We start from the raw sequence: 23,649 nt of genomic DNA on the forward strand, positions 1-23,649 counted from the left end.
GGGGGGGGGGGGGTCAGACCTTCAAGAAGACAGGCAAGCTGGTGTCCCTGTCCGAGCAGAACCTAGTCGACTGCTCCAAGAAACAAGGTGTGTGTTTTTCTTTTGTTGTCGCACAAGGATTTGTGACAGGTATTACACAGGTGGACCGGGTGTTGTGTGATGTGTGTTACAGGTAACATGGGGTGTGAGGGCGGTCTGATGGACCAGGTGTTGTGTGTTGTGTGTTACAGGTAACATGGGGTGTGTTGTGTGTTACAGGTAACATGGGGTGTGTTGTGTGTTACAGGTAACATGGGGTGTGTTGTGTGTTACAGGTAACATGGGGTGTGATGTGTGTTACAGGTAACATGGGGTGTGAGGGCGGTCTGATGGACCAGGCCTTCGCCTATATCAAGACCAACAAGGGTATCGACACCGAGACTTCCTACCCCTACCTGGCCCGCGTGAGTCTGTCTGTCTGTGTGTCTGTCTGTCTGTGTGTCTGTCTGTCCGTCCGTCCGTCCGTCTGTCTGTCTGTGTGTCTGTCTGTCTGTCTGTCTGTCTGTGTGTCTGTCTGTCTGATGTTGAATGTGACACACGCAGAACACCAGAACCTATACACAACGTCCTTCTCCTCCATGACCGTATGAGTCTGCGCAAAACACGGGCTGTAACTCACGCCCAACAAGTCCAAATCATACCATCTTTAACCTCACGCATCCTTCGGGCCCTGTCATTTCTGCTAGTCCTTGTTTTGACGGTCAGATTTTATATGAAGAAGTTTCACTGCATCCAGGATAACCCCCAGTGTGTGTTTGTGTGTAACAGTGAACAGTGTGTGTGTAACAGTGTGTGTGTATTGTATTGTAGGCCTATGGGGAGATTTATATTGCGCTTGACGTTCTCTAAGCGCTTTACATATTAATTTCTGCCGTGTGAGATGGAATTTTGTTTACACAATATATCACGCATTCACATCGGCCAGCAAACCTCAAGCCTTCACCTTTCACGGCCTTTATTATAAGTCACACGGGTATTTGGTGGACATTTTTAGCTATGCCTATACAATTTTGCCAGGAAAGACCCTTTTGTCAATCGTGGGATCTTTAACGTGCACACCCCAATGTAGTGTACACGCGTAACAGTGTGTGTGTGTGTGTAACAGGACAGCACGTGCAAGTTCAACCCAGTCAACGTGGGAGCCAACGACACGGGCTTTGTGGACGTCAAGACACGCAGTGAGACTGACCTGCAGAGCGCCGTGGCCACTGTCGGACCTATCGCTGTCGCCATTGATGCCTCGCACACCAGCTTCCAGGTCTGTCTGTCTGTCTGTCTGTCTGTCTGTCTGTCTGGGCGGCTGTCTGTCTCTCTGTCTCACTGGGTGTTTAGCTGGCTGGCTGGCTGGCTCTCTGTCTCTCTGTCTCACTGGGTGTTTAGCTGGCTGGCTGGCTGGCTCTCTGTCTCTCTGTCTCACTGGGTGTTTAGCTGGCTGGCTGGCTGGCTCTCTGTCTCTCTGTCTCACTGGGTGTTTAGCTGGCTGGCTGGCTGGCTCTCTGTCTCTCTGTCTCACTGGGTGTTTAGCTGGCTGGCTGGCTGACTGGCTGAATGTCTGTCTGTCTGTCTGGCTGGTTGGCTGGCTGTCTCTCTGGCTGGCTTACTTGCTGTGTATTAGTCTTCCTGTCTGTCTGTCTGTCTCGCTGTCTTTCTTGCTGTCTGTCTGTCTCGCTGTCTTTCTTGCTGTCTGTCTGTCTCGCTGTCTTTCTTGCTGTCTGTCTGTCTCGTTCTCTGAGTGTTGTGTCTGTCTGTCTTTCTCGTTCTGTGTGTGAGTGTCTGTTGTGTCTGCCGTCTGTCTGACGTCTTGCTGTCTCACGCTGACTGGTCTGTCTCGGTTACTCTGGCATCATAAGCAGTGGGAAAGCAGGTCCCTGCCAAACTGCATTCACACGACCTGATTTACATGATACACAGGGGTCCTGATTTGGCCTAAATGGTCCGCTGGACCCAAAAAGCAACAGCTAACTAACTAACCAACATGATACACACACGTGTGGTTTGAACGATATTGTTATCTCATGAGTTGTCTCTCTCTGGTATGTAGGATAAGTTAGTTATCCGTACATTAACCCAATCACCACATATCTCATTATGTATTGTGTGTCTAACGTTACAGCTATACTCGCACGGCGTGTGCCACAACTGGCTGTGTTTAACTCTGTATGTCTAACGCTGTGTGTCTAACTGTGTGTCTAACTCTGTGTGTCTAACGCTGTGTGTCTAACGCTGTGTGTCTAACTGTGTGTCTAACTCTGTGTGTCTACTAACGCTGTGTGTCTAACTCTGTGTGTCTACTAACGCTGTGTGTCTAATGCTGTGTGTCTAACGCTGTGTGTCTAACTCTGTGTGTCTAACTCTGTGTGTCTAACTCTGTGTGTCTACTAACTCTGTGTGTCTAACTCTGTGTGTCTAACTCTGTGTGTCTAACACTGTGTGTCTAACACTGTGTCTAACTGTGTGTCTAACTGTGTGTCTAACTCTGTGTCTAACTCTGTGTGTCTAACTCTGTGTGTCTAACTCTGTGTCTAACGCTGTGTGTCTAACTGTGTGCGTCTAACGCTGTGTGTTTCAGTAATGATGTGAGTCTAACTGTGTGTCTAACGCTGTGTGTCTAATTCTGTATGTCTAACGCTGTGTGTCTAACTCTGTGTGTCTAACGCTGTGTGTCTAACTCTGTGTGTCTAACGCTGTGTGTCTAACTCTGTGTGTCTAACGCTGTGTGTCTAACGCTGTGTGTCTAACGCTGTGTGTCTAACGCTGTGTGTCTAACTCTGTGTGTCTAACGCTGTGTGTCTAACGCTGTGTGTCTAACTCTGTGTGTCTACTAACGCTGTGTGTCTAACTCTGTGTGTCTAACTCTGCGTGTCTAACGCTGTGTGTCTAACTCTGCGTGTCTAACGCTGTGTGTCTAACTCTGCGTGTCTAACGTTACAGCTGTACTCGCACGGCGTGTACCACAACTGGCTGTGCTCCCAGTCCAGACTGGACCACGGGGTGCTGGCTGTGGGCTATGGTCAGCTGGAGAGCAAGGACTACTGGCTGGTCAAAAACAGGTGTGTGTGTGTGTGTTTGTAGGTGTGTGTGTGTGTTTGTGTGTGTGTGTGTGTGTGTTTGTAGGTGTGTGTGTGTGTGTTTGTGTGTGTGTGTGTTTGTGTTTGGTGTGTGTGTATGTGTGTGTCAGTTTGTAGGTGTGTGTGTGTGTGTTTGTGTGTGTGTGTGTTTGTTTGTGTGTTTGTTTGTGTGTGTGTGTGTGTGTGTGTGTGTGTGTGTGTGCGTGTGTGTGCGTGTCTGTCTGTGTCTGTGTTTGTCTGTGTATCTGTGTTTGAATGAAATGAGCACATACACTTGAAAGGAATAGGGAAATTTAAATGCATGTTGCTGTTAAAAGTACCGGGAAGGGAAATGCTTACTTGCTCGAGTCACTAGACTTGTCATGAATGTAAACAAAATGACGTCATTGAAGTTACATGACGTTGGCGACTAAACTGGCTGGCAGACATTGCCTGACGTCAAAATAATGAAAGAGAAAACTAAAGCTCCAGAATAATATTTTTTTAAAAGTCAACGCTACCTGGAGGCTCTGACCCCAGACCCCTGCCGCGCACAACATTGTCAGTTTCTTCAACGATGCTCCTTACGCACCTTTTCAGTTTAGTTTTGGGGATCTGAATGCTAAATGTACACAGCTTTCCCGTGCCAGGGACCCTCATACAAGCTCACGTGTACAACAGTACATTTAACGGTTTTCCTTTTCGGTTCTGTAAATCTAGAAAAGCTTTATCCCTTATTCGTGACGTTTTAGAGTCACTGACGTGTTGTTGTTTGTGACGCCAAAGAATCATTGACGTGTCGATGTTTTGTGACGTCATAGATAGAATCAGTGACGTGTGGATGTTTCGTGACGTCATAGATAGAATCAGTGACGTGTTGTTGATTCGTGACGTGACAGACTGTAATGAAGTGGTATATGAAATTAGGCACACACAAAAAAAATAGTCTGTTTACGGTAACCCGACCGACCCTATTTTTTTCGCGCGACCCGAGACTTGTTTTTGGCATTTGGGGGAAAAAAAAAAAAAAAAAGTTTTTTTTTGGGCAAAATAACGTAAAAATATGGTTTTTGGGAAAAAAAAAATCCCGACCTATGTTACCGTAAACAGACTATTTTTTTTGGCCTCAGAGAAGTTACTTTTACTGATGCGTGCTCTGCCCTATCTATTTAAACTGACTCCTTTCACTCTAATTCAATACACTCCACACACACAATTTGGAGGATACAGACTTATTATTTATCCTCACAAAAAGCACAATCTTCACATCAATAACAGAAATACGAATTTCCACTCACAACTCACAGTTCTTTCTTTCTTTCTTTATTTGGTGTTTAACGTCGTTTTCAACCGTTCAAGGTTATATCGCGACGGGGAAAGGGGGGAGATGGGATAGAGCCACTTGTTAATTGTTTCTTGTTCACAAAAGCACTAATCCAAAAATTGCTCCAGGGACTTGCAACGTAGTACAATATATGACCTTACTGGGAGAATGCAAGTTTCCAGTACAAAGGACTTAACATTTCTTACATACTGCTTGACTAAAATCTTTACAAACATTCACTATATTCTATACAAGAAACACTTAACAAGGGTAAAAGGAGAAACAGAACCTGTTAGTCGCCTCTTTCGACATGCTGGGGAGCATCGGGTAAATTCTTCCCCCTAACCCGCGGGGGGTAACCCACAGTTCACATAATACTATTGTAATCAATGAATACACGTGATTCCATATTATAGCAATCTTACTTATCCAGACTATCCATACTATCTTAAATATTATGTTATTACAATATAATCTTCTAGTGGCCACAAGAGAGGATTTTGACAGACACTCGACTCACGACTTCGTAGTTCTCATTCCTGCAGTCCTTTACACACTCCTGTGCAACTGTAATCATTGCTGATACCGTTATTCAAATCCCAAGTTCCTCCTCGAGGAAACACTACTTCGCACTTAGTGAAAAGCACCGGTTCGTCTCAACGTCCAGTGTTGATGGGGACTCCACCGTCCTTCCATCTTCGCCGATGTGGATTCTTGTCCTGACATCGTCAACGAATTCATCTCCAGTGTGGGTACCATCCCCCGGACACCGTCATGGAAACTCATTCAGAATAACACAAGTCTTAATATAACATTATCTTAAACCATCTCTTCTTTCTAAACAGTCATGTATCAGCTCTCTAGTTCATTCTTCCCTCTTGGCCATATTTACTAAATACCTAACGTAATCCAACCATAATAATTATCACACTTTCATTCTCCATTCTCCATTCACATTCCAAACTAAACATTACACACGTACTTCTGACATCATTTCACGTATGTCATTCCGTCCACAATAATAATCCAGGCTATACTTAACCAATGGATCACTTAAACAATTAATGACACTACCATACATAGCATCAACATCTTAACATAACATAAATGTGGAACAACATTTATGTTCAAGAAATTACCTAACAAAAACGTAATACAATCTCAACGAGAATCCTCTGAAAACTTCACACTAGAATTTAGTGCACTTTGCATACACTAACATTTTACATTCCAGCTATGTATTCAAGCTTCAATATTATACAACATAATAACTCATTTACCTTAAGGGACCCGTCTCGAGAAGGAGTTGTTCTTGTTCCCTGAACAAGACGACAAGCGCAACGCATCCTTCTTGGTTGCTAGTTTGATACGCTGTGACTCTCTCGGTCTCCAAACCAGCTATATCGCTCAAACTCGTGAACACAATTCTGTTAAAGGCAGAGTAAGCCTCCCGTAAACCATCACAGATACGGTCAGGCTTTTACACACAGTACAAACACCCTTTCATTTAAACACTCACCAATTGAGAACATCCTAGGTGCCCTCCGTAAAGAGCGAACAATTTTAAAAGAATTTATTTTTGCGTGGTTTATCTTACCCCTGAGCCATCGTGAACCCGTGTGATCCAGTTTTCCTTTTTCACAATGCAGTCGTCAGTTAGTCATGAATGCGACTCGATGTGAGCTTATCTACAATAGCACGTTTTTTATGCACGAAACAACGGCTGTGGTTCACAAGAACTCTAGCGATGGCTTTTGACTGTTGAGAGGAACGGCGATTTGCACTGATAAACCTTCGTCTGCTACGACCCTTGCGTGACCCTGCTTCCGGGCTTTTAATTTTTTTAAACTTTCACAACTTCGAATTGTTCTGATCTTGTCTTGATGAAAAACGAATTCTTTTATGATTAAAGAATGTTTGTGTAACACGCTGTCAATTTATTATTTAGATTTTAAAAGTTAGGTCTAGCGCAAAAACGAGGCGCCATTGTTCTTCAGGGCCAAGTCCACGAAAATAAATTCTTGGAAAATGTCTCACGCTCGACAGAAAGCAGCCAGGATGTTCCCGTTCGGTGAGCGTTCAAATGGAAGTATGCTTGTACTGTGTTTAGACGTTCGGGGAGCTCTGTGATGGTTTACGGGAGGCTTACTGTGCCTTTAAGCCAGGGCTATTTCTCGTGAATCACACGAAACCCGTGCTATCTCTTGAAACCTGTCTACGCATCAACAATCCAATTTTTAGGGAGGTTAAAATCACGACGTATTTACAAAACTCAACCCTGTCTCCAAATACCTACTCACATCTTTGTGACACAGACAGAATCAGTGACGTGTTGTTGTTTCGTGACGTCATAGATATACTCAGTGACGTGTTGTTGATTCGTGACGTGATAGACAAAATCTGTGACGTGTGGTTGTTGTGTGACGTAATATAATAGACAAAATCAGTGACGTGTTGTTGTTTTGTCACGTGACAGCTGGGGCACGACGTGGGGCCAGGACGGCTACATCATGATGTCTCGTAACCGTGACAACAACTGTGGCATCGCCACCCAGGCCAGCTACCCCACAGTATAGACTACTCGCCACCCCGCCTCCCCGACACACCCGTCTCCCCCCACCACCACCACCACCACCTGGGCGTCACAGCTTGGACACGTGCATGTCTGAAAGACAGCTGTCGCTTCGGGGACAGAGTTCACCATGAAGAAAAACAAACAAAATAAAAACAGACATCTATCAGCTCCAAATCTCAAACAGATGGACTGCTAATGATCCAACTCAAGGATACAACAACAACAAAAGCTGAAGTTTTGAAACACGATCACGACAATACCAGACATGTTCAACAACTTGGACCCTGCGGCCTTCACACAATAATGGGCACGATAGACACAGAACAAAAACTGTGACTGACTTTCCCTACAATATTCCCAAAGATGTTCGTAGCAATGACTATCTCCAGAGACATACATACAGACTATCTATGTCTCTGCTATCTCAGGATGCCCCCAATATGGTCGTAACGATGACTTCTTACAAGGTTTCCAAGATTGTCGTAGCAATCAACAATCTGCTCGATGTATTAATGTGAGTATCCATTCATCCGTGTCCACAGTTCTAGGGGTCAGAGGTTGGGACCTGGGAGCGGGAATGTGTAGAGTGTGGGATGTGATCAGGTGATCAGGTGATCGTGGTGATCGTGGCTGCTTTACTAAAGCGCTTGCCACACTGGGGGGAAAGTGACATGATGTGAAAATTGCGATGTGTAGTGATTGCGGGTTGATGTCGAAATGATGAATAAATGAAAACAATGTCGACATGTTTTGTTTTGTTTTGTTGGATGGCTGTTATCACCACGTACATGTGTGTGCTGCAGTCTTTCTCTAGCTATCTCCCCTCTAGCTATCTCCCCTCTAGCTATCTCCCCTCTAGCGCTCTCTACTTTGTGTGTGTGTGTGTGTGTGTGTGTGTGTGTGTGTGTGTGTGTGTGTGTGTGTGTGAGAGAGAGAGAGAGAGAGAGAGAGAGAGAGAGAGAGAGAGAGAGAGAGAGAGAGAGAGTGTGTGTGTGTGTGTCTGTCTGTCTGTCTGTCTGTGATTCAAGTTGTGTGCGCCACGTGTCTCTGTGTGCGTTTGTGTGTGTCTGTGTGTGCGTTTGTCTGTGAGTATCTGTGTGTGAGTGTACGTGTACGGTTGTGTGACAGTGCACACATATTCCCTGAGTGTGTGACACGAACAGTTTCAAAAGAAATAAACACACACAAAACCGAATGATACCGGATAGGATTTGAGCCATACACATGTTGTCAATCAGTATTATCAGAACCATGACTAGGTGAAACGGCACTACCTGTAGCCAAGGTGACACTAACAAAGGGACGTCAGTCAACTCGGAGTGGGGCTCGGTAAGTTGCATTGAGTGTGGGGGGGGGGGGGGGGGGACGTTAGCTCAAAGCACTGAACTTGTGATCTGAAGGTCGCAGGTTCGAATTCGGGCCGGGACGGACACGGGTCAACTTTCTGTGTAGACCCAGAGACGGAAGCCATGTCCCACCCCTGTATCACCACAATGGCACGTTAAAGACCTCGGTCATTCTGCCATAAGTGCAGATGGCCGATACCACCTAAACACGCATACACTTGTGTATCTCATCAAAAGCCGTGAGGGCGTAAAAACTCGAATGATCATAAAACCCATAATTATCTTGAAATATTTAGCCTGTAGGACAGTAAGCATTCTCTTTCCTTCCCCCTGCATTGAGCAACATAGCCTGCGTTGGTCTGCAACAACAAAGAAGTTGTAAGCTGAACAGTTTATACGCAGCGATTGAACATTGCCGTCATTACCTCATCAGACAGATGCAGTGAACATATAGTCTGTCTGTCTGTCTGTCTGTCTGTCTCAATATGTGTGCCTTTTTACATTTAGTCAAGTTTTGACTAAATGTTTTAACATAGAGGGGGAATCGAGACGAGGGTCGTCATGTATGTGTGTGTGTGTGTGTGTGTGTGTCTGTCTGTCTGTGTGTGTGTGTGTGTAGAGCGATTCAGACTAAACTACTGGACCGATCTTTATGAAATTTGACATGAGAGTTCCTGGGAATGATATCCCCGGACATTTTTGAGTCACTTGAGAAAAAGTGACTCTATGTAATCGGTCAGTGTTAGTCTGTCCGGCCGGCCGGCCGGCCGTCCGGCCGGCCGTCCGTAGACACCACCTTAACGTTGGACTTTTCTCGGAAACTATCAAAGCGATCGGGCTCATATTTTGTTTAGTCGTGACCTCCAATGACCTCTACACTTTAACGATGGTTTCGTTGACCTTTGACCTTTTTCAAGGTCACAGGTCAGCGTCAAAGGAAAAATTAGACATTTTATATCTTTTCTCGGAAACTATCAAAGCGATCGGGCTCATATTTTGTTTAGTCGTGACCTCCAATGACCTCTACACTTTAACGATGGTTTCGTTGACCTTTGACCTTTTTCAAGGTCACAGGTCAGCGTCAAAGGAAAAATTAGACATTTTATATCTTTGACAAAGTTCATCGGATGTGATTGAAACTTTGTAGGATTATTCTTTACATCAAAGTATTTACATCTGTAGCCTTTTACGAACGTTATCAGAAAAACAAGGGAGATAACTAGCCTTTTCTGTTCGGCAACACACAACTTAACGTTGGGCTTTTCTCGGAAACTATAAAAGTGACCGGGCTCAAATTTTATGTGAACGTGACTCATTGTGTTGTGAATAGCAATTTCTTCCTGTCCATCAGAGAAAGGGAGAATGTACGTTCTGGCTCACCGATTCCGACAGACCCTAAATATTAACGCAAAATAGGCTTCTGGACTAAACTTTTACTAAAATGAAACATGCGACAAAATCAGAAAAATACTGCATAAATCCATACAAAAAAAATATAGTAAAGTAAGGTTGTTTTGAACCAATGCCGGGTCTGTCGGAATCAGTAACCCAGAACGTACATTCTCCCTTTCTCTGATACAACATTCTTAAGCTCAATACGCTCTCTCATTTACAAACTTTACTTCATATGTTCTTTCACTGTTAGAATTATATCTGATACATGCAATGTGACTGTCTAAACGAATAGTTAACTCTTTACAAGTGATTCTATTTTTACTTTTTCTTCCCGTCAGTGCTTCGTGTCGTATCGAAAACAAAAGCAGACGACAAATTTAGTCAGTTGGAGTTGTCTCCCGTACTCCTGTAGCATGCACTATTCAGTTTAGATCAGTGCGCTGCAGATCTCTGTGGCTGCACCAGACGGTTCGGGAATTCCCAACAAAAGAAAAGATCAATACGGCACTGGCAACTTCAGTGTCAGCTGAACACGAGAGCGTTCGGTCTTTTAGAAGATTTGTATCTTGAAATGAAAATTAACGAATATCGCGCTGTCCGAAGGAATGGAGTACATATCGGACAATGACCACGCTCAGGCTAAAACGATAGGACATCTGACCGACATGCGGCAATGTGAATCGGACATTTGGGGATTTTCATCGTTATATGTCCGACGCCTAACGACATCCCTGCCTACATTATTCTGATTGATCACAACCAAACCTACTATCATTGGACACATCCAAATGCAAGCGTCTGTTCTTGAAAATTTCCCACTGATCTAAAAATAAAACCAGTGCAATTTCCTCTGTCGCGCTTTGCCACAGAAACTCACGGTTTGGCCTGTATTTCTGATTTGTGCGCAAAAGCTTTCTTTCTTTTTTCTTTTTTTTAACATAACAATGTTTAATGTCACTGTATGTTTAAAAGACCATGGTCATATTTGTAAAAAAAATGTTAAATTAGAAAATAAATAAGACTTTGGTATATGATTTTTCCTACACCTGTGCTCAAAATAAGACATAAAAATGTTGGTATATAAGTCGCTCAAATACAGTTAGGTATGAATGGCTCGGTTTGAGTTTGTTGCAGTTGACCCTGCACAATACAATCTATGATGTTTTTGGTAACAATTTTGCCGTCTCCCCCTCCCATAGGGTGACGTATTTCACAACTTCCTGTGTTACACAAACTCAGTGATGACCAATTTTGCCTGTATGTGTACCAGAAACAAGCCAGCTCCGAAATTCTCAAGAATTCTAGGATTCTAAAAATAGTACCGTTCACGCGTGAACGGTAGGTCTTGCTGGTAAACCGGCGGCTTGGGTCACTCTGTTCCAACGCTTCGCTTCACTACGCTTCAATATTTAGGCTGCCTTTTCAGGCAGCCACCGAGTGCACTTTATGCAAATGACTTGTGTAATATTGTTCCACCACGATTGGTTCTGGTGTATCACGTGGTTCATGAATATTAAAACTTGTTTATTGAATCAAGCTTTGACAAGTGTACTTGGTGGCTGCTTTGAAACTCAACAAAGCCTACTCCCCTTTCACAAACACTTCCCCGTCATAGCGGGTTTTCCCGATTGACAAAAATTCTTATTACACACTCAGACTATTTGAAGCCGCGTTTGTTCTCCAGTGGCCAATTGCATAAGAATATTCTGGTGATGAATAAACGCGCTTTGTGTCATTAGCATCTAAAGATTTCTTGTTTACAATAGTTGTGTTGATCTGATGAAGCGCGGAACTGATCTTAGGGTTGTCATGGTGAAACACTCGCTTCTGAAACAGTGCTTCCTTGTAGTTATCATGCGATATGCTCGACTTTACAACCTGTTTGCTTACACCCTTTGCTTTTTTAACCACCCCTTTCTCACTTGCAACACTGTACATCTTTGCACGCAATCCAACATACTCCTTAATTATCTTCCCATTCATTTCATCTTTCATCTTTCCAATAACCTTCTTGTTAACATTTGAGTGCAATGGTGATTCTTTAGGGTAGTCGCAAGTGTCATAAAAAGAATCTTTTCCTTTTACTGCAGGACTTTCAGCTTCTAGATCTTTGTAAATGTCATCCGCTGGAATGTCAAGTAAGAATGAATCTGTGTCTGTGTAAAGTACTCTCGATTTGGGATATCTTGGTTTCAAATAATCATACAAAAACTCAAGCATCAACAGTTTTGACAACTCTAGCACAGTAAAGCCTATGAATACTGGTTTGTCAAGCTTGACTACAAGTTTTTTCATTAAGATACCATACAGCTGTTCATGAAAGTATTTAAAGTCTTGATACTGTGGTTTGGATGTCAGCTTGATGGCCTCATTTTCTCTTGTAACAAGTCTAACATCCTTTCTCTTGTGTGGGTTTTCCATTGTCTTACCAAAGCAACTGTTGTTCATCAGTTTAAAAAAGTCTTTCTCTGATGCATCAGCGGCTTTGGTTCTCAGTTCTGTGTTTTTCATGATGTAAGGTTTCATAAACTGTTCTTGATCAAATAAAATTATACGATGAACAGCCTTCAAAATTAATCCATGTCTAATGTAAAACTGTAACAGTCTGTAGTGACACACATACTTCTTTTTGTGAAACAGATTGGGCACCAGCTTTGGAGGTTCTCTTGGGTTTACTTTTAACCTCTCAGCCGCTAAAGGATAATCATTATGTAGATCATGAAGTGATAGTGGATAGTCTAAGTCAACTTCTAGTATCCATCCCTTTCGACTGTCTGGGCCTGCTTTTAATATTGTCAGCACAACACATTGTGAAAATGGTCCTGAATAGATCTTAAAGTTCCGAAGTGGAAGCGTCTGACACATTGCCCAACCATACAAATTGTTTGCATCTAGATACATGATGTAATTAGAAGGTTTCATAGGATCAAAGTCGTCCAAGTATTTGTTGTTGGCTTTGCAGTAATTGTGTGAAGCCATACTGATTCCTCCACGTAGTCCATTTTCAATCATCTGAAGTGTAGGTAGATCTGATAGCAAGTCAATCTTTACTCCTGTAAATCTAAGAAATGCATCCCAGCTCATGCCTGGTGCAGATATGTAATGTGAAGGATCTAGATTGTAGTGCTTCATACATGTTCTTCTGTAATTCTCAAATATATCTGCAAGTAAACAAACATCAGCCAACAAATATTGATCATGATAATCACCCATTGTATTACATCCTAATTTATTCCATGCAGTCTTAGCGTGTTCATAGTCTTCGTCACTTATACCTTTACCCTTCAGCCGTGAGAAGTAAGCATCCTTTGGTGGTAACTCATCTTCATCAAACCTCTCCCACGAATCCATGTATTCATATGGATAGACTCCCTTTCTAACTAAGTCACTGTCAAAGTACTTACATGTGATTGGGAAAGCAGTTAGTGATGAAGATAAAGACTCAAGTGTTCCCATCAGATGTTGAGCAGAATCGTAGAAGTATAAACTATTCAGAGTAAAGGCCATGTACTTTTCTGAAGACTGCGCAATGCATCTTGCTTTGTATTCATCAGTTACTGCCTGCATGATCAGATGTGAATCATAACCGCGCAAGTTATGGAAGAAGATTGGAAGCTTCCAAGTCTTAGGATCAAACTTTAATTGTAGATTACATTTGCTGTGTGCTGCTCCTCGGAACTGCCCACTTACATGATCATGATCTCTTACTATTGGATTGTCTGTGTTTGGTGTTAGACTTTGTTCGCATATCCAACACTGTGTGGTAGAGTTAAACTGTTCTTGGTCTTCAGGTTTCATAACAATGCCTGAAAGATTCAGTTGTTTGGAGCAGTCATTTCGCACTTGGTTCATTTGCTGTAAGAAGTTCTTTGCTGCATTAGGTCCTCTGTACAATTGCGGTTTAGAATGTTTACCATCTGAACTAACAACAATAAATGCATATGAACAGACTTGATGATTACTTAGAGTTACTGTTTTAGGTAGGTCTTTTGGTAAAGGTCCTTCATATGGCACAATGATAGATTCAAAGTCAGCATAAACAACATAAGGATTTTTCTGTAGTTTGCATACATTCTTAAAATACACTTTGCTGTCTGGCGGTGGTGTTGTTAACTTCACAACCGCATCATCAACGCTCTTACAATGTTGCTTGTGTATAAGTGCTGCATGAATTGATGGAATACGCAAGAGACATCGCCTACAAAAGTCTTGTTTACTATTGTGATTGCTTGTGCTCGCCATCAGTCTACTCATTGTACGAATCAAAGTGTAATGATATTTTACACCATCAGTCATTAGTAACATGTCAACATGGTTAGTATCACAATCACCAATCGTTGGTGAGTTCTTTGATATTCTGACTGGTTTCAGTTCATCTTCCTCATCCCACGTGTAAACATTTACGGTGATGGGTTTGTTTTGCTGTTCAAATTTGTCAATGCTTGTAATGCTGACAGGAAATTCAATACCAGTAAAGTTTAGTTTATTTCTGTATGCATGATAGTTAGACACTCTTTCTGCATTTTTCTTTACACTGTACAGTCTTGCCAGAACACACCACATAAAACATTTGTCATCATCATTCTTTATGTTCAGCACAGCACGTTTTTTGACAAGAGCAGGAGGTAAAGGTATGTAACTTCTACCTCTGATGGGGGCAAATTTACTTAGCTTCAATTCTATTTTTAGAATTTCACCTTCTGACCATCCGGATCCTTTCATCTTTGCATCCTCTGCAGCTTGCTCAAACCGTTTCATCATTTCATCTGCCCAGTTTCCATTCAATTCTGCCATAGAATTAAGTGCTAGTTGTCTGGTTGAAACATGAACTTCTAGCACCTCATCACTGACTGTTTTGTATTTTATTAAACTGACTATCTGCACTTTTACTGGAGGTTCAATCAACAAATTGTTTGGAATTTGTTCAATGGCGTCTTGCACACTGGACTGCACATTTTGAGGATCCGTTACTTGTAATTCAACGGTGTCAAATACTGTCGATAAAGATTCTAATACAGAGTCTTCCATCGCTGTGAGTTTGATTTTATAACTCAAAATAAAAATATAAATTGAAAAAATGAAGTTGCTTAGAATTCTTTCTCAGAGCTTCCATTTTTGTTAACACTATAAAATCTGAAATAAAAAATCATTTAACATTTGTACCACGTGGAACTAATTGTAATTCCTCTTTTACAAAGGCTCTTTGCGGTGCTGGTTCTCTCAAGTAATATATAGGTGGATTTGTCTCTACTACTCTCTTGATTTCATGAATGTCAATACTCCAGATTGGATCCGTTGCACGCTTCCTGCTGTCACCCTCAGCTTCACCGGGTGCATATAAATATCTGACTTTCTGATTGAAAGGTAGTAATGCCACTGGTGTTGTTGACTTTGGAGCAACAGGTATTGTTTTCTGTTTGATTGCATCAACTGGTCTTAACCCTGTAGCTTTAAATACCTCCAGATTCATTGCTCTAAGTACTGATGGTAATCTTTTGACCCATTCAGTGTTACGCAATTTACTTTCTGTGTCCAAAAATTCCTGATGGTACTGATATGAAAACAGTTTTTCTGCCAACTGTTTGTTAAAGCTCTCAACAATAGCCTGTGACCTGTGGTTTCCTGGAATACCTCTCTTCACTGTAACATGATGTTTTAACAGAAGCTGGTTGACAGCTCCTTTAAACTCCTTACCATCATCGCACTGAATCATTCTGGGATACTTTAGTGGTCCACGTCTGTAAATTTCTTGCAGGGCAACAGCTGTAGCTATAGCACTTTTCTCTGTCAACGGTTCAGCATCTTTGTATCTTGTTGCAACATCAACTACAGTCAGTGCATACTTATATTTCTTCCTTCTGACTGTGTCGTGCGGTAAATACAGCAGGTCTATTTGATGAGTGTCATTCGGTTTAATGTTAACAAAGTGTGGTCGTGTAATTTTTCTTGGTGCAGGTAAATAGATCTGCCAAACTGCCTGCTTTGACAACCATTTCTTTGCTGTATCTTGAGAAACACCTGCTGCGTCACTGAGCTTGTCAATAGCAGTTCTTCCTTTCCAGTATCCTTTTGGGGAATAATATATTTTAGATAACAAAGCATCACTCATGGTTTTTTAAATGACAGAATATTAAGATTTGACAGCACGCGCAATAAAGTAAACAACAGCCATACCAATAACAATGAAAACAATCTCGCCCACCTTCTGCTCTTCTGAAGGCTGATAAAAGTCACCCAGTTTTGGAGGAGCACTTGTCTTCATTTTCTTTCCAGTTACAAGATAGTATTCTTGAATGGCTGCATCAACATTGTCAAAGGTTTTGTTTGCATGTCCTTGCTGCCTGAGTTTATCATTCATAAAGTCTAACTGCGCAATTCGTTTCTTCTCGTATTCATCCTGTGCTTTCGCCAGTTGTTCCATGGCTTTGTTGTGCCTTTCCCTCTCTTCACCATTTTGCAGTTTAGAAAACAAATAGTTGCTGCCAGAAAATGCAAGCGCATTTACAATCGCACCTCCCACCATCATAACCAAGCTAGCCATTTTATTGTCTTACATGTTTATATTTTCTGGAATAATTCCTTGCTTCACCAGGAAGTCTTTTGTTGCAAAGGAAGCTGTCACAACACCAATTAGTTTAGCACCGTCTTCGAAGTCTAACTTTCCCAAGTCGGCTGGTTTCATTCTGAGGAGACTTTTACCCAGCATTGTGTAACCTACACTCAAGCCTCCAATCACTGCAGCGTGATAAACTAGATTAACTATTGTCTTTTCAGAACTCATTTTTATGTTATCAAAATTAAAATATTAAAATTATTCCATATGAAATGAATCCACTGCAGGTACTACTGTGGGCTTTGTTATTGTTTGTACTGCTTTGTTTGTTGGTTTTGGTGTTTCTGATTTTGGTGTTTCTGATTTTGGTTTTTCTGACACTTTATATTTGCCTTGCCAAAGTTTGTAAAGCAAGTATCCACCTCCTCCAACAACAGCTGCTACAGCTACTTTTCTGTATGATAGAAATGAAGATTTTAATTCTTGATCAGTTTGTGCGACCTTAGTCACTTCAGGAATGTTTGGTGTCTGCTCAACCTCAGACATAATGTTCTGCTTTGCCTTTTGATTTAACTTTTTTTGTCTGTTCCATTCGGCTAGTTTTTTTCCTGCTTCTACTCTACCAGGTTTCTTTGTCACTGTGTTCACTTCTGGTATTTTCGTCTGCTCCACTGTCTGCTTCAACTGATCTGTCATCTTTTTTATTCTGAAAATTAATGTGTTTGAAAGTAATTAATCCAGCAACAAATGGTACTAATAAAGCACCAAATCGATAATACAGGCCACAGGCAAGAGATTCGAGGGACTTGGAAACAACAGGGTCATGAGTTAGATCATGTGTTAAGTCTTCCTCCGAGTCGAGAGGTGTAAAATGTCCAAAAATCTTTGTGTACAAACCTATAACAGTCTGTCCAATACTTCTAACCATCTTAGAACCAAGCACTGATTCATACCGTCCATGATACTTTTCTATATCTTCTGAGGAAAGATGTTGTACTTCTTCCACAGTTAACTGCTGCCCAAGGTAGTGTTTTGTTTTTCCACAAACAGCAAGTGAATACAATCTTTCTTTTTTATCAGGTATAGTCCTACTGTCACAGATTTCAATATCTGTAGCAGTCTGCATCAGCAATTCATCACAGTTCATTTTATTTTGATGCAGAATAAAATTAAAATCTAGTAATTAAACTTGAGTAAGAACTTAGGTAGGAACTTAACAAGAACTTAGGTAGGAACTTGAGTAAGAACTTAGGTAGGAACTTGAGTAAGAACTTAGGTAGGAACTTGACAAGAACTTAGTAAGAACTTGACAAGAACTTGACAAGAACTTGACAAGAACTTGAGTAAGAACTTGACAAGAACTTGAGTAAGAACTTGGTAAGAACTTAGCAAGGATTTCTACAAACATACATACTGAACTGGTTGATCAGTTTTTAAAACCAGTTTCGAGTGCTTAGAAGATTTCAGATTATTCTTTATTCTTTCTCTCTCCTGTTTGTTTTCAATGACATCATTTTCTCGAAGACACTCTTCAAAACTGTCACGGTCCTTTGAATAGAACAATGTTATTGTTTTGAGTTGCTCTCTAAAGTCTTTCAGAACTGCATTGTATTTTTGTGTTAATATCCAAACTGATATTAATGCATGTCGTCCACTGAATGCAAGCTTTGCTAGTGCACTTTTCTTTCTAACAATGTCACGTTCTGCTGCACAGTCATCAATAATAAACAGTGTTGGCGTGTTCTGAAAAAGATCGAAATAATGCTCCAAGCAAACATTTAGACGATCAGAAGGATTTACAATAAATATATTTTGATCAGACCATATGAATTTTCTCTCCTTGTATGTTCTGTTATGCTTTATGGTTGGACAGAATATGACTATGTGTTCAAAGTGATTTATGTAAACAGTCTGTAATAAATCCAAAACATATCTTGTTTTGCCGCAACCTGTTGCCCCACAAATCAAAGAACAGTGTGGATCTTTTGGAAGAAAATCTAGATACTTCATTTTAACACGTTCAATAAACAATATCCTGTAATCTGCTTTCAGAGATGTTTAACTGCGCATCTGACACAACAAACACGTAGATCTTAACTGATTTACTACTACTCCCTACTTCCTTTTCAATTTGTATTGTGATTCCTTCTGATCCGTTTTCAATTCGCCTTCCACTTCCATGCAGTTTGTTGTCGTCAGTTGTTCTGAGATCCAGCCATAACGCATATTTATTTGTCAAGAAATCTTCTACGCCAACACCGTGTAAATGTAGATCTTTAGCCACAAGATCAGATGTTGGGTCTTTCAATCTTCCTCCAGTAAAGTACTTTCTTGCTTCATCATAGTGTTGGTATGGCAGCATGCCAGATGCAAATATTTGGTTTGGCTGCCCTTCAATTGTGCAATATACTCTATTGATTAGTGGATTGTAAAACTTTTCTATTTGCCTTTCATATGAATCTTTTGGTTCCTCAAACAACATAAGTATTCCCTTCATTGACCTAGCTGGTGTATTCAAGTTAATGTTCCAGATTGGATCAGCCTGGCTTTTTGAAAGTGTACTGTGATTCAACACTCTTTCATAATAGATAGGCAGCTTAGAACTGTACTGATTTTCTATAAGTCTAGCCAGTTCAGGATGGTTTACAACATCAAACTCTAAAGAAATTCCAGACACCTTATACTTTGCTTCCGGGTCTTGTGAAAGCATAACACGATCATAACTATTGAAAGTCAGGTCGTATGACAGCCTGTCGCGCAATGCTCCTTGATAGAAGGGAGGATGTGAATTTATGAGTTCAAAGTCAAGTGGAATACAAAATTTGTTTCCAAAAGCAACATTGACAGCGTTATCTTTTTTGTTATTGTCAGCTTTATCTCCTGCTCCTATTCTAACTTTTATCCCATTGTCTGACTGAATCCCTTGAAACACTCTGTTTTTCTTTTCATTGTCAGTTAACCAATTATCTGCATAAACTAAAAATACATCTGCATTATTCAATGACATCACTTCCCGCCCTTCCAGTTTGACAGTAATCTTCCTCACAATTGCTCTTCCTACATTATAAGCCAAAGTCCTATTTTCATCTGAGCCAGATTCTAATTCTAATTTGAATGATAGTCTTACAGTGCCTGGTACAATAACATCGTTCTTACCTAGATTAGGAAACCTAACAGTAAGTATTTCATTCTGATCAATAGTAGAAGGATTATTTGTAACTATAACTGTTTGCCTTATTCCTTTTACCCCGAGAGGTTCTTTCAGCCTTCTGTAAGGATCAAGAACAGAACCGAACGATTGTGCCATCTTTTTTTATTTTCAAAATAAAAAATAAGTTACAAATGGCAGAAGGTGGATTTGAAGATTTATTTGAGCCAGCGGACGACATGAGCGAAGCAATCCCTTTGGTTCCCTACCATCATTCACTGCATTATGAGGTGGCACGACATGAACTTCTGGAAGGTAAAGTTAGAGATTTCTACAAAAGTTTAGGAGAAGAACCTGATGTTTTAGATCCAAACCAGTTCAAAATGGAAGCAAATCATTTATATACAACTAGCGATAAAGGAGAAAAAGTCCAACTTACATATAAATCTAATCCTGCTAAGTTTCTATCAAAAGTTTCACTAAAACAAAAACTTACTGCTAATCGACTTAGGCAATTAGATATTGTGCCTAGCACACGGTCATCATCTTCCCATGTTGTTTCCTTACTTCAACAAGCAGAACTAGGACTACCAACTGCTACTCAAATAGAATCTGTTCCATTGCAAGATCTTAATAAACTTGCAGATGAGGCTGATCAACTTATACAAGAGATAGAGACTTCTTTTTCTGAGGAAACTTCACTGAAGACTCCACATGAACTATTACCTATGAGAGAAATAGAAGCCCTTAATCAATCACTACAAACCATCAGAGGTGAAATAGCAAATAATCTGTCAAAACTAGGTCAGCTGGATGAAGATATAAACAAAGAGAAACAAAAACTTGCTGATGCTGATGATTTGAACCTAGAACAAGAAGTAAAAAACAGAATTTCTAAGCGTTTAAAAGATTTGCAGGAGGAGAAAGCCATAAGGTTAGAAGTTCTAAGTAACAATAGAGAACAACTGAGAACACAGGTCAGCAGAATAAAAAATACAATTCAAAGAATCCTTTACGAAGACACAACTCTTGCTGAAAGAATTAGAACGCTTTTCAGAGAGCAGGGAATCACAATAGCTAGTATACTAACTGCGTTAGGATTTGCAATAAGCACATTAGTGTTAACACTCACAGGTGGCACTGTCACACCTCCACCTCCACCTTCACCTTCACCTCCATCTGATCCGGGATGGGTAAAGAAACAACTCAAACACATTGCAGAACTATTAAAGAAACTAGCAGCAAAAGCTTTGGGTGCACTTCCAGGAATCATTGGTTCAATTGTTAGCTGGCTGTTATCTTTTGCAGGTAAAGTTGTTGGTTTCATGGCTGAACATCTCTGGACTCTAATAGTTTTAATTGCAGGTGTTCTGCTAACGAGAATAAAGCAAAAGTAAGCCTACACCCACTCCACCAATTACTAGAGCAGTCTTCTGCGATTCATGATCATCACTAATACTAACAGCTTGATCATCACTTGTGACAGAATGATCTTCACCTGCAGCGTGATCTTCACTTGTCACGCTTTGTTTCTGTTCATTGTGATATGGCTGTAACATCGTTCTGATTTCTGAATTCAGTTCTTCACCCTTTCCAAGCGGCTGGGTGTCACTAGCAATAATGATTTCATTGTTATAATTTGTTATTGTTCCAATCTGCAGCTGGAGATCAGAAGGTAACATGTAAAGGCCGTTACCAACAGCAAAGTCAACTTTTGATCTTGCATAACGGAGAGAGTCTTGATACCTTTTGATGCTGGAAGGCAGATCAACTGCAGAGTTTATGACATCTTCTAAATTTGATAACAACTGTTTCTGTGCACCAAACCCTGTGCTTGTTCTCATTATGTTTGATCGTGTCTGTGCCTGCGAGCCTAGCAAGCACCACGCATATGTTCGGATAGATTCATTGATCCTTTCAACACCTGATCCAGTGAAACCTTTGCCGGTGTCTAATATAAAAGTAGTCCATGCATTGTGGTGCTCTTGTTCTATTGATCCTAACTGTACCTGCACATTTGAAGAAAAAGATGTATGACCTGGCCAGTAATCAAAATTATACCTCCTGTGGACACCCCATAAATATAGTGTTCCCATGCCATGGTTTTTGTCTTGCTTTTGCCTAAAGTCGGTCTTAAAATCTATATTGAATTCATTGCAGAGACGCTCATACACTTTCATGTTTATCCTATTGTTGAATGGGTTCCAGCTCTTTTCATGCGGCATTGGTGCCTGAAGTTCAGACAAGATTCTCCTGCACTGATAGTAAACGTGAAATGTGTACACACACTTTGTCAGTAAGTTTGAATTATTCATGTGGTCTGCATAGGACACTCCACATCCTGTGGTTGCACAGAATATTGCAAAGTTTAACTGATTCTGATAGAACTGAATTGGGTGAGAGTTCCACATCTTTGGAACACTATCATTTTTGATTGGGGGATTTAGGTAAGAATGGAATGGGTCAGGCACTTTAACGCGAATGGATTCTGTTTCTGTTACAGCAAAGTCCAACTCATGGAAAGAAATAGTCTTTGGATTGTAATATGGTCCAGTTTTGTATTTAACGTCTTTGTTGAATTTATACTGACTCATTTTTGTTGTTGAATAAAAAATGTTTATCACACTAACAAATGTGAAGACTAGTGTGCCAGTTAAACTTGCAAACCCTATCAACAATCAAAATGGAGGAATGAAAGTTGCACTGCATGAAATTATGTACAAGGTTACTTGGTATAATATCAGTAAAAAAAAGAATAACAACTGGGTTAGAATTAATGGTAAAACACATTCTGTAGAAGATGGTTACTATGACTTCTGCACTTTAGAGAAAGAATTGTTTGCTCCAGTAGGTATTACAGCGAGTTTAAATCATGCAAGTCTCATTGCTACTCTTACTATGCCCAAAACTAGAGAAGTAAACGTTGAGTTTCCAACCAAACTCCTTGATATGCTTGGAATTACAAAAATATACAAGGGAACACGTCCCATTGACATGGATGTTAACAGTGTACTGTTTGTTCACATGAGAGAGCTTAACACATCCTATAATCTGTTTAATGATCAGCGTTCTGATCTGCTTAGGATTCTTCCACCGAGTGATGCCTCTTTTTGTAAAATGCACGTGCCAACATTTAAGACACTTCAGTTCAAGGACTTGGAGGAAGGGTGTCATGAATTCCTACACATTGATCTGAAAAATCAAAGTGGACAACCAGTTGATTGTTTGTTTAACATTACATTGGAAATAGTTCTATAAAATATTGAGTATTAAAATGTCGAGTGGACCTACAATAGCTTATCCTGTTGCATGTTCAACTATAGAGTTGAAAGATTTAGCAGACGCTATCGACTTTGAGAGCAATGCTGAAGTTGGTGCAGTGTATGCATTCGAGTTTACAGACACTGGTCATTACAAGAGAAAGGAAATCGACGATGAAAAGAAACCAAGATTCCTCAAACTAGGTCAAATCCGTGATGTTAATGTACCTGATCCAATTGTCGATGACACATTCTACATGTGGAAACATCAGAATAAAAAATGGGTACTTAGTCCTGTTATGAAAAAGATTGACTGGGAAATGAAGTTTGAATTTGTGAGTCCATACACTCTTGTTGGAAAAGACGACACATTCCGTAAGTCAATCAATGCTAAACCACTAATTGTTAGCCTTGTTCCTGCGATTAACAGCAGGGGAGAAGTTGCAGTTAAACCTTTCCATAAGAACAACTATCTCATTCACAGAAAACAAAGTGTTGAAAAGGACGCTGACACCATTGTCGATTTTATACCCAAGCTTCCAATAGGGCAGAATGCAACTATGATATTTGATATAGTTGTCAGGAAAAGGGAAGAAACCACAAACACTGTTCTAATGAGAGGAATAAATCTCAACTGGAGACCATTAAATGTTGAAGAAGTCAGAGTATTTATTGCTGTTCAAAAGGATTCTAACACAATAAAAAAACAGACGTCAAACCAAAATGTTGTTGTTAACGCAGATATAAATAATTTAACAGAAATAAGAAGTATTAATCTTACTTATCTTGATTTGATTGCTTTCTACTATACAGATAAGGTGTTAAGCAATGAACAGCTTCAAAGCTTAGCAGAAACACTGGCCAGTGAGAATTAAGATAAATATTTTATATTTTGCATTAAAAGATGACTAGCAGTGTGAAGCTTTATCCTAATATTGATGAAAGTGCAGCAGAAAGTCAAC

The 23,649-nt window shown here is 40.6% G+C and overlaps 2 protein-coding genes across 2 annotated transcripts in view; both read left to right on the forward strand.

Annotated features, from left to right (window-relative positions):
* The window catches only part of LOC138951216 (uncharacterized), a 214,233-nt gene that overhangs the window by 11,315 nt on the left and 179,269 nt on the right, over window positions 1-23,649 (forward strand). The gene's annotated exons all lie outside the window — the stretch shown is intronic.
* LOC138951212 (cathepsin L-like peptidase) lies at window positions 13-7,727 on the forward strand. Its single transcript, XM_070322867.1, has 5 exons — window positions 13-87; window positions 343-443; window positions 1,145-1,297; window positions 2,971-3,089; window positions 6,887-7,727. Exons 2-5 carry the CDS (start codon window positions 348-350, stop codon window positions 6,984-6,986), a joined length of 468 nt encoding a protein of 155 aa, XP_070178968.1. The 5' UTR covers window positions 13-87; window positions 343-347; the 3' UTR covers window positions 6,987-7,727.

Source organism: Littorina saxatilis, linkage group LG16 (assembly GCF_037325665.1).
Source record: "Littorina saxatilis isolate snail1 linkage group LG16, US_GU_Lsax_2.0, whole genome shotgun sequence".
Taxonomy (NCBI): Eukaryota; Metazoa; Mollusca; class Gastropoda; order Littorinimorpha; family Littorinidae; genus Littorina; species Littorina saxatilis.